The 12368-nt window shown below is 37.9% G+C and overlaps 1 protein-coding gene across 2 annotated transcripts in view; it reads left to right on the plus strand.

The window, feature by feature from the left end:
- The first annotated feature begins 673 nt into the window (after positions 1 to 673).
- LOC102832383 (ras-related and estrogen-regulated growth inhibitor-like) overlaps positions 674 to 12368 on the plus strand; it is a 213729-nt gene continuing 202034 nt past the window's right edge. The window contains exon 1 of one of the 2 annotated variants that reach the window (XM_006866029.1): positions 674 to 849. In XM_006866029.1, coding sequence (XP_006866091.1) covers positions 789 to 849 — 61 coding nt within the window. In that variant the 5' untranslated portion in view covers positions 674 to 788. The remainder of the gene's footprint in view (positions 850 to 12368) is intronic. The other variant, XM_006866030.1, reaches the window with a different exon arrangement.

Here is a 12368-nt window from a genome sequence, read left to right on the forward strand (position 1 = left end):
ACTCTCAGTCATTTATCTTTGGGGCACTTTTGGGGTATGTGTCCATTAAAATATAAAAATATAATCTGGTTATTTTGTATCAATTCCTGGCACATCTGTATTTGTGGTTTTTTTCTTTTTTTCTTTTTTTCATACCAAGTAAATGTTCTAATGTGAATTGGAGTAAAATAAAACCTTGAAATGCAAAATTCAATTGTGTTACTCTGCTTTTGGCTAATGTAAATTATGTAGCCCAACTTAAAATAAAGTGTTCCAAACAAGGCTTTCCACATCATGAGAGTTTACAGACGGAGCGTTTCCAGGCACATGGCAAATACATGCATTCACATACTTCAAACATTTGTTACCAATTATAACAAGAAACAATCCATCTGAAACAAATTCTTTGAGGAAGTATTTTATAAAATGTTATTGTGCTTAGTGAAAAACATGTTTTAAAACTAAAACATACCTAACTTCATGGCCTAGCTCTGTTTTTATTAATGAATAGAGTTTAATATATTGCTATATACCTATCACAACATAGTGATAAAGATCAAATGAGAAATTGTTGATAAAATAAATGTTGGCTGGTGTATATATATATATATATAAGTAATTGAATGTTTAATTAATAGTAATTCCTGTCTCCAGTTATTTATGAAGTCTCATATTGTTTTTGTTTAAGGATTGTAGACTCTTGCAGTTGCAAAGATTGGCACTGCTATGGTGAAGTCAAAGGCTGGAACCCAAAAAATCTCCTCAGCTCTTTAGTTTTAACAACAGTGAATCATCAATCAGCACACAACATGGCTAAAAGTGCAGAGGTCAAACTGGCAATATTTGGGAGAGCAGGAGTGGGCAAGTCAGGTAAGATTCTGGTGTTGTTAATGCTATTGTCGTGGTTGTTGTTGTTGTTGTTGTTGTATGTTTCTTGATTACTGCCTGCTGGGAGGAGTGTGGTGGGATGACTGGCATTTCTCATGTCCTTAATTACTGCTTTAGATCAAGTCACTTTCTTTATATCCAGAAATTTCATTTCAAATGACCAACTTTTCTGTACCCCGTTTTTGGGTATTATAAAGTAACTTTGCTGAAAACTCACCATGCAGTGCTTAAATCATTAGACATTAGTATTCTGAGGAAGAATATAAAACAAACCTCCAAAGAAATCAAATTGTGAAAATTATAAAAACAACAACAAAACTTTATTTGCTCTTTTCTCTCTACTATATGGCATTCTGAAGAGCAGAAGTTATATCTCATTCATCTTGATATTCTCAGCACCCAGCTCAACCTCAAGTATATGTTGGGTGTTTAACAAATAGCTTGTTGAATGAATCTGTCTTTAATGGAGACAGCACTATTGCCTGACACTTCTAAATTTAGGAGGACTAGTGAAAATGTATACATGAATGACGTCAAGCCACATAAGTACTGCCAATGTCTCTGGCATGAATTTAAATAATCAAATTCTGTCTAACATTGAAAATTCAGACTTAAAAAAATTCCCCACCTAAACGAAAGTTTGTAGACCTTTAGATTAAAGGTGAAATGGTGTAATTGAATGTGTACTTAATCCAATTTGAGAAATGTATCTTGGTTCTTAATGGTTAAAGATTGAGTTGATATTGCTGAAAAGTCAGGCCACCATGAATTTTCAGAGAATGCTTCCTTAGTCTCTCACTAGAGGAAAGATCAATGATTGATTTTGCACATGGTACTTTTAGTTCTCAGGAAAGGACTCAGGCATATCTCTAGTAAGTGGGTTTGCAGAGTGGGAAACCCCATTTGGAAATAAACTGGATACTCCAATACAGCAAGTAATCCACATAATCCTAAACAAATACACATAAGTACCTTTTAATTCCGTGACCAATTTCTCTCCTAACCAGGTTTTCTGGTTTGGTTTCAGCACTAATCTGCCCTAAGTCTTTTTTCCCTCTTTTTTTTTTTTTTTTTTGTTTCTTTTAAATTTTTCAAGAGTGTTCTTTTCTGCTATCACCCTTGTCTTCAACTTGCTGCTTGCTCTTGCCTCTGGCAGAAACCAAGCACAGAAAATAGATAGTTGGCAAGGCCAAGCAACTGCCAGCCTTTGCAAGATTGAAGATAGCTAAACTCCTCCCCATTAATCTCCTCAGTGTTTCCTGGTGGCGTGAGAACCTAATTTCTGTAACTGGTGGAAGGATCTGGAGAATGAGGAAACTGTTCCAGTTGGTGGAGGATGAAGGGAAGAAAGTGTGTGGGAAGGCCTGTCCTGCCAGCAATAGCTTGTCTGAGGCTTTCATGAGTGAAGGGTCTAGGCCTGGGGCTGTCTGTTCATTATTCATGCATTCAAAATTTAACAAATGCAAAAAGGGAAGAGAATTTTTTTAACTTTATGTCATAGACTGAAATGTCAGTTTGAACCAAAAGGTCCATGGTCTAGTTCACGAGTTGCTCCTCGGAAACCCTATACTGGGTTGCTATGAGTTGGGACTGACTCAATGGCAGTTAACCAAAATAAATAAGTTCCACATGAATTTTTTTCTTAAGTGAACATAAAAAGTGCACTGGAAGAATCACTTGTTAAGTGCCATCAAGTCAGACCCAGTATGGGGTTTCAGAGGAGTGTCTGGTGAGTCTGAACCACCAACTCCACAGTTGAAACCTTTTCTGTGGTCTTGGGCTTATTCTACAACACCACTGTAGGACTCCTCAGTTAGCCATATGAATATCAAACCGTCTCATTTAAATAACCACAGAGCAAGCTGTGTACCTCCTCCTATCCAGGACTGATCCATTCTGCTTGAACTTAGACCATAGTTTCCTTTGTCTTCTCCTAAATCATTTCAATTATTCAGTTATTCTTATAGTCTTTACTGTTTTCCCTGAAGCATTGTTTTGTCTACTGCATTGTTTTTCTCTTTTCTAGTCCTGATGTGGCGCTGAGGGCTAATGTGTCAGACTGCAATCATTTGAACTACAAGGGCAGTGGTTCAAGCTCACCTACACAGGGTCGCTATGAGTCGGAATCGATTCGACGGCACTTCACAACAACAAAGCTTACTACAAGTGGTCCCTGCCCTTGGCTGTCAATTTTCTTATGTCCCATCCATTGCTTAAAACACAACACCTTTCCCTTGTAACTGTGCTACTGAAATTGCTTTTGCTAACATCACTGCTAATCAGTAACCAACAAATTTAATGAACATTTTCTTGTTCGTGTCTTCATGTTGTTGTTGTTGTTAAGTGTTTGGGAGTCAGTTCCAACTCATAGTGGCCCTGTGGATTTCTGAGTAATGGCTGGTGGGTTTGGACCACCAACCTTGCAATACTTAGCCTACAGTGCAACACCAGGAGTTGACACAATTAAACACTTATTAATTCCTTTTTTCCTTGGGTCCCATGTCATCATACTTCTTGGTATTCTTGATAATTCTCTGTCATTCTTTACCAGCTGTCTTGACGGACTGCCCTTCACCCGCCCATCTCTCAAAAATTAGGACCCCTGGGATTCTATATATCGTCTTCTTGTATTCATAGTCAACACTCTCTCCCTCTGCTAACTAACACCTGCACACCAAGAACAGATTCTACTGACCTAAGCTTTATTTCGTGTAAAATGCAGAGGTTGAATTCGCTTGTTAAAGCCCTTTCTCACTCTAAAATCCTATGGTTCTTGATTAATGAATATATCTGGACAGGTTTCTATATCTATGGTATATGAGGGGACTTCAAAAAGTTCATGTGAAAAGATTGGAATGAAAAGATAATGGAATTTTTCCATGAACTTTCTGAACCCCTCTCATATATATTAAAATCCTTGTGTTTATTTTTATTTTGTCAGAATTACAGTAATTGGCTACATGCTTTTAAACAATTGCCTTTTTATCTGTCATCTATACATAGATCACGCTTTTCTATTTCAACATTAGATTATTTTCCTGAAACCTTGTAACCACACATTATGTTTAAAAAGTATGGCTTTGACTTATACCTGGGAGACAACCATTTCCCATGGTTCAGTGAAAATATCCACAGGCTATTTCATCTCTCTCAACATTGAAAACAAACTGTAGCAATATTGAATTCATGCTTATCCAGTTTGTATTAATATGGATATACAGTGTCTCTGCTTAGCCGTTTACCACATGTTCACCTTTCTATCATAGAGATTGTATCAGTATCATAAATAACTTTTTGTGTTTTAACTCTGTGAGAAATTATATTTTCTGGACTGTAACTACAACTCCTCGCTTATTCAAATGCCATCTCCAGGAGTGGCCAGGAACTTCCTATGGGCCAAACAGATAAATCATCTGAGCTGTGGGTATTTTAGGATTAATAATCTAATTATTCTCCAACCACCTAGCTGGGGAGAAATCCTGGTGTGGCACTGTAGGATCAGTTCGAACCGAAATGTGAGTGATTCAGACCACCAGCTGCCCTTCAGAAACCCTATACAGGGTTGCTACAAGTTGAACTGACCTGATGTAGTTAACGAAAACACCAGCTGGTAAAGAATCCTCAAGGGAGCCAGCTTCAGATGGTGGAAGGTAGAAGCTGAGTGTCTCTAATTTGACTTGGGCCTATGTGGATTTCTTCAGAGGGCTTAATGAAACCTAATATTAAACCTATAATTTCCTCTACTTTTCCTGACATGAAACCAAATTGGAATTTGAGGTCACCCGATCCCATCTCATTTCTGTTGAGTAGATTCCCATGCATAGTGGCCCTATAGAACAGAGTAGAACTGCCCCACAGAGCAAACTGCCTCATATTGGAGTTCAGGGTAAGTAAGATCTTGGTGTGGCATTGAAGGATATGCACTGAGCTGCTAACTGAAATACTGGTGGTTCAAACCCAACAGCAGCAACTCAGAAACCCTATACAGGGTCACTATGAGTCAGAACCTACTCGACAGCACTTAACAACCACAAGATCATATTGTCCATTTGCTGAAATAGAGAGAGAATAGCAAGGCTAGGATTTAAGACAAGAGCTCTGAAGCTAAACTATTAGGTTTGACTCCCAACCTCACCCTTTACTGATTGTGTGAATTTGCCAGTCTTGACAAGTTATTTACCTTCTCAGTTTCCTCACTACACAAAAAGATGTAATAATGCCTATCTCAAAAGTTGTTATTAGCATTAAATGAATTCGTACATGCAAGTTGCTTGAAACAGTACTTGATACATAGTAAGGATCCAAATATAAGCTTACATAATTTTTAATATTTTGAGGTATACTTATTTTAACCTATAAATGATCTAGTGAAAACATATACTCAAAGACATATTTATGCTCATGTGACTATTTTGGTTTTCAGGAAAAGTTAACAAGCTTTAAAGGCAAAACCTTTAGATCCCTACACAGCACACTTTCATTTCCTTCTTTCTCTCTCTCCTTCTACCAAAGTCTGGTTAATGTCGATTACAGTTTGATCACTGTTGTTCATAGCAGTACTTGTCATGACTTATATTCAATCTTGGGAAAATAGCCAGAAATATGTGAGTGCTATCAATAATTTAACACCTTTAAATTTGTAAGTGCTTTCTGGTATGTGGTATGTGAGCTCCCTAAGCCCAACTAACAGACTCTCGATGCTTGAAAAAGAATTTAACATTAAGCAGTATATTTGCACTGACAGATTGACCATAGAAATGTCAGCACAGTCAAAATTTAATAATGTGCTAAGTACCAAGGAGCAATGATTTTTTTAAAATGTATGAAGGAAGTATAGTGTGTGTGTGTGTGTGTGTGTGTATGAGACGGAGAGAGAGAACTATTTATGAACTGACTTGACAACACTTAACAACATATATATGTATATATGTTGGTGGTTATGTGCTATGGAGTCAGTTCCGTCTCATAGTGACACTACATAGGGTTTCCCAGGAGCGACTGGTGAGCTTGAACCACCAACCTTGCAGTTCAGACTGACTTTGCAGTCCAGTGCATTAACACATATCACCACAATATATGCATTTTCTGTACTGACATTGCCTGATCTATTTGATGGATTCTTTATTCCAATTTTGCCTCTCAGTTCTATCATTAAGTGAGCTTGCTGGCTTAGAAGCACTATGGCAAGCATGTATGAACTGCAGAGTGCAGTGTCCTGCTTTTTCCCAGTTCACTCCATTTATTCCTGCCCTGGCAGACTAAACATTTACCTTCATTGGGTAAATGTAGAATGTAGGCCATAGATTTCCTTCCTTGTGTGCATCAGCTTATGTTTTGACAGACTCCAAGTAATTAAAACAATGAGATGTGCCAATAAGCTTAGAATGCACACCATATGTGTTTAGGGTAAATGAATGCTTCCTGTATTCAAATTCTTCAAATCTGTAGTAAGTGTGGGAAGTTCTAATAGAAGAAAGTCCTGAAATTTTAAATTTAGCTTCACAGTTGACATTCTTATATTGAAATTGAGATACTGTATGCCATAGCTAAGTATATTTCTTGAAAGGCAATAGTCTCAGAGTTAATTGAGTAATGCTATCCTCTAGTTCAAAAGTCCCTTGGTGCACTCATCCATGAAGGCTTAAGTTCATAGACTCAGATTGCTAGGCTATAAATTGGGTGCCAAACCCAAACAAGCTTGTGATTTTTTTTGCCCCCCTTGGCACAAAGAAAAGTGATTTAAATTTTCCTCCTCTTTCTTCTTCTTTTTCTTGTTCTTGCCTGCTTTCCCCTCTTCTTCCTGCTAATTATATTTTTTTAAAAAAAGCTTTGAAAAGCTTTTTATTTTTAAGTCATATTTTTATGTGGAACAGGGTATTTAAATTAAATTTAAATGTGACTTTTTCCAATAAGCATACAAAACTTTAGTATACGTGTGTACTTTGCAGCTAGGTTGTTTCTATGATCTCATATATGTTAAATAAAAACAGCAACATTAATGTTATTATCTTGGATAGGTTAGTTTGCTTGTGCTGTTGTTGTTGTTAAGTGTTGTCTAGTCGGTTCTGACTCATACCGACCCTGTGTAGGGTTTCCAAGGAGCAGCTGGTGAGACTGAACCACTGACCTTGCGGTTCCAAACCCATCTTGCAGTGCAGTGCATTAACCCATGGTGTCACACCAGGACTGTAGAACTTAGCTTTTGCCTTTTAGAACTTTTCCTCTACTTCAGTAGATGTGTATCAGTTGTTCAGACTCAATAATGTTGTACAGTGTGTCTTGAATTTGGTTTTCTAACTACTTTTAATAGAAGGACACAATGATCCAAGGGATTAGGCATATGTAAACACCTCATTACAATTATGTAATTATTTTGCATATTGTTGCTAATCAATACTATATATATATATAATCTGATTGTAATCCATAGCATATCTGTTTACTGGAATATGAAAATGGTTACAATCAAAAGTCAGTGATTGAAATAGATCCTTCCAAAAGATATACTCACATAGAATGTTTATACTGTAGCTTCAATAATATTTAGGCTTCAGAGCCAGGTTGTAGATCATAGGAAGGATCATAATATTGGTGGTGCACATAGCAAGTCTCTGGACATTCTCAGTGATCTTGGATCTCAGTTTTTATTTAAGGTCATAGTTCTCTAAGATCTTATGGATAATTGTTCTAAGAGTCTATAGTATTAATTATAACTTTCCTTTAAAAATAGTTTGTCTGGATAAGAAGGGAAGTGTTCCAGATGTGTTCAGACCTGGCCTCGCTCCTAGAAACATGTATGTGACATAAGAAACCTTTCCTTGGTAGTTCTTAACATTGAAGGCCTATGGTTTCCTTTGTGATTAGAGGAATAACGAATTATTAAAGGATTGGACCAAGGGAAGAAAGTGGCATTGAGACCAATTCAGATGGTTTGAGGGCTAGAAAAGTAGCCTTTTTATTGTCATAAAATATATTGATGTGTGGTTTTCAGGCATTCAAATCTTTGACCTGCAAAGAGAGAAAAGCCAAAAGAGGCAATTAACCTTGATTTTCATTTGTTTCTTCCACCTCAGGAAGAACAAAAGAGTCTTTTCATATTGTACACTTACACTTATGGATATGTGTGAAAGCCAGCATTCTATGGAAGTCATAAGTCATTGCTTACTCTTTCCTGTATCAATTCAATTGTTCACTGGAGGTAGTGGAACATTTTTTAGGGTAGCAACAAACAATTCTTTAGTTAAGTACTTTCTCCTTAGAAAAACATAATTAGGGAGGAAACAAAGCAAAACAGATTTTTAAAGCTAAAGGGATATAGCTCTGTCATTGCTTCTTAATATTCAAATAAATTATTTAAATTCAATTGTCCTTTATTTTTAATTGATGACTAATTTATCCGTTGAAGTGTTGTTCCTATATAGTTAAATGTTAGTTGTCCATCATTTTTTATCTTGACTTGTTTTTTTGGCAACTGACAAGGACTACATTTGATGGCAAGAAGTGACGAAAATTACAAATCATCTTTGTAATTCCCCTTTTTATTCCTGGTATTTCTCCAACTTATGGGTTTGGGGAAAACAGCCAAATTTCCAAGGTGGTATTGGCCTTGAAGCCAAAATTCCAGTGCAAACTCATCTCTGTTGCTACAGCTGCCTTTGAAAACTGATGTGGTTTCAGAAAAGCAGCAATGATTTCTTCTGCCTTAAAAATAAGAGTAGTTATATTTGTAAGGGTGAGGGAGCTTGAAATGGATAATTTCAGTACAGAATGAACGTGTTTATATATGTATGTATATGTATATAGAGAGTCCTGGTGTGGCGCTGTGGGTTAATATGCTGGACTAAAAAGTCAGTTTGAACTGCAAGGTTGGAGGTTCAACTCACCAGCCGCTCCTCTGAAACCCTATACAGGGTCGCTATGGGTTGGAAACAACTTGATGGCATACAACAATACACACACACACACTCATATATGTATGTTTGTGTGTATGTATGAATGTATGTATGTATTGTGGTGCTGTGCATTAATGCACTGGACTGCAGTCAGTCTGAACTGCAAGGTTGGTGGTTCAAGCTCACCAGTCACTCCTGGGAAACCCTATACAGGGTTGCTATGAGTCGGAACTGACTCGACAACACTTAACAACAACGTTTATATGTGTATATGTTGGTGGTTATGTGCCATGGAGTCTGTTCCGACTGATAGTGACCTTGTATAGGGTTTCCAAAGCTGTAGATCTTTACAGGAGCAAAAAAGCCTTATTTTCTCCCCCAGAACAGATGGTAGTTTTGACCTGTTGACCTTGAGGTTAGCAGCCCGAATTGTAACCACTATGCTACCAGAGCTCCTTTTATTTACATATGCATGTTGTTGTTAAGTGCTATAGAGTCTATTCCAACCCATAGCGACTGTATAGGGCTTCCAAACAACATATTGCATTAAACAAATCTGCTGCACAAGACCTTTTTAAAGTGTTGAAGAGAAAAGATGTCAGCTTGAGGACTGGGGTGCGCCTGACCCAAGCCATGGTATTTCCAATAACCTCATATGCATGCAAAAGCTGGACAGTGAATAAGGAAGATGATAGAAGAATTGATGCTTTTGAGTATGGTGTTGGATGAGAATATTGAAAGTGCCATGGACTGCCAAAGGAACCAATAGATCTGTTTTGGAAGAAGTGCAGCCAGAGTGCTCCTTGGAGGCCAGGATGGCCAAACTTTGTCTCTCATACTTCGGACATATTGTCAGGAGGGACCACTCACTGGAGAAGGGTATCATGTTTGGTAAGGTGGACGGTCAGAGAAAAAGAGGAAGACCCCCAATGAGATGGATTGGCCAAGTGGCAGCATCAATGGACTCAAGCGTGGCAACAGTAGTGAGGTTGGCCCAGGCAGTGTTTTGTTCTGCTGTGCATAAGGTTGCTATGGGTCAGTACCAACTTGATGGCACCTAACAACAACAACATATAGATATACCCCATTTCATTTTATTGTGCCCAGCAGATACTGATTGTTTTTCTTTTCAAATTAAAGGTTTGTGGTCACCCTGCATCAAGCAAGTCTATTGGTGCTGTATGTGCTCATTTGGCTTTTCTGTATCACATCTCGGTGATTCTTACAATATTTCAAACTTTTTCCTAATATCATTATGCATTTAATACACTATGTTGCTGTTGTAAAGTGCTGTCGAGTCAGTTCTGAATCATAGTGATCCTTATAGGGTGACTGAGGAGCCGCTGGTGGGTTTGAACTTCTGACCTTGTGGCTCAAACTGACCTTGCAGTTCAGTGCATTATCCTGCAGTACCACACCAGGACTCCTAATAGACTATTGTTGTTGTTGTTAAGTGCTGTTGAGTCTGTTCCAACCCATTGCGACCCTGTATAGGGTTTCTGAGGAGCAACTAGTGAGCTTAAACTACCGACCTTCCTGTTCAAACTGACCTTGCAGTCCAGTGCATTAACCCACAGTGCCACACCAAGACTCTTAATAGTATGGTGTAAACAACTTTTATATGCACTGGGAAACAAAAAAATTCTTGTGGCTCACTTTTTTGTGATAGTCACTGTATTGTGGTGGTCTGGAATAGATATGTATGTATGTTAGGGGATCATGCAGGGAAGAGGGTTAAGGAAAATAATGATTTAGTCTTAATGTTTCATTGGAGAAGTAAATATTCCATGTTATGAAATTTTTGAAACTCAAATCTTAATCCCTTTTTAAAATGAACGTTTTAAAGCATTTTAATTATACATAAGGAGTACTAGCACTATAGAATAAGCACTGGACCGCTCACTACAAAGTTGGTGGTTCAAATCCACCAGCCACTCCTTGAAATCCTATGTATAGATGCAATGGGTTGATACTGATTTATGGCAGTTGACAGCAGATATATATGAATATATGGAAAATTTCATGGAAAAATTCCATTATCTTTCAATACCTTTTTTCCATGAACTTTTGAAGCTCCCTCATATAGATATATGTTGTTGTTGTTGTTAAGTGCTGTTGAACCAGTTGCAACTCATAGAGACCCTGTATAGGGTTTCCAAGGAACAGGTGGGTTTGAACTGCCAATCTTGTGGTTCACAGTCCAGTGCTGATCTACAGCACCACACCAGAAGTACATATATATATATATATATACACACACACACACACACACACACAAGGAAGGAGGCACAACTCAGACACCTCCCCTCAAACACAGGACCAAATGCAGGGTAGATTCTTTCTGGATGTAGTAGTCAGACAGTGTGTGCCCATCTTCCATCTGTTTCCCAGCAAAGATGGTCAGGTCTCTGCTGGTCAGGAGGGCTGCTTCTTAGTCTTGAATCTTCACTTTGACATTCTCAGTGGTCACTGGGCTCTACTTCAAGGGTAATGGTCTTACCAGTCAAGGTCTTCACGAAGATCTGCATCCCCCTCTCAGACGAAGGACCAGGTGTATTGTTGTTGTTGTTGTTAAGTGCCACCAAATTGGTTCCAATTCATAGTGATTCTGTATAGGGTTTCTGAGGAGCAACTGGGTAATTGAACCACTGACCTTTTGTTTCAAACAGACCTTGTGGTCCAGTAATTTATCCCACAGTGCTCATCCAGCTTGTTGGTGCCAGAACCAAGTTTACAAGCAAAGCTTTTATAACTTTGCTACTAAATATTTTCATTTTGTATGAACTAGTGTTTTTTTTTTTTTTTCCCCATGTCATTCTAAAATAGGGAAATTTATTATATTATGTAATGAGATGATTATTAGAAGTTCATAATATAAGCATTGTAAAACCTGATGAGTTTTTATTTTTCAAATAAGAATGTTCAGTACTCAGTGAATAACCAATGCACAGCAAACAGTGTGGTCACTCATTATAGAAAAGATTCTCAGCAACCTATATATATGCAGAAGCTTCCTTGTATCTTAGCTATCTAGTGCTGTAATAACAAATACACCACAAGTGGATGGCTTTAAAAAGGAGAAATGCATAGTCTCACAGTTTAGAAAGCTGGAGATTTGAATTCAGAATACTGGCACTAGAGAAAGTTCCTTGTTTTCTTTCAGCATCCATAAGTTGAAAGTTGGGCAATGAGTAAGGAATACCATAGAAAAATTGATGCATTTGAGTTATGGTGTTGAAGAAGAATATTGGAAAGTACCATAAACTGCCAGAAGAAAAGCAGGTGTGTGTTGGAAGAGGTATAGTCAGAATGCCTTTGGAAGCTAGGATGGTGAGACTTCATCTCTGATAATTTAGACATATTATCAGGAGGAACCAGTCCTTGGAGAAAGAACATTATGCTCATAAAGTGCAGGGTCAGTGAAAAAGAGGAAGACCCCCAATGAGATGGATTGACACAGTGACAGCATCCATGGCTCAAGCGTAGCAATGATTGTGAAGATGGGGCAGGAGCGGTCAGTGTTTCATTCTGTGGTGCGTTGGGTCACTATGAGCTGGAACCAACTCTACAGCACCTCACTACAGGCCCAGTCTTTCCTGGAGATCTCAA

The sequence above is a fragment of the Chrysochloris asiatica genome, unplaced genomic scaffold, assembly GCF_000296735.1.
Source record: "Chrysochloris asiatica unplaced genomic scaffold, ChrAsi1.0 scaffold00086, whole genome shotgun sequence".
Lineage (NCBI taxonomy): Eukaryota > Metazoa > Chordata > Mammalia > Afrosoricida > Chrysochloridae > Chrysochloris > Chrysochloris asiatica.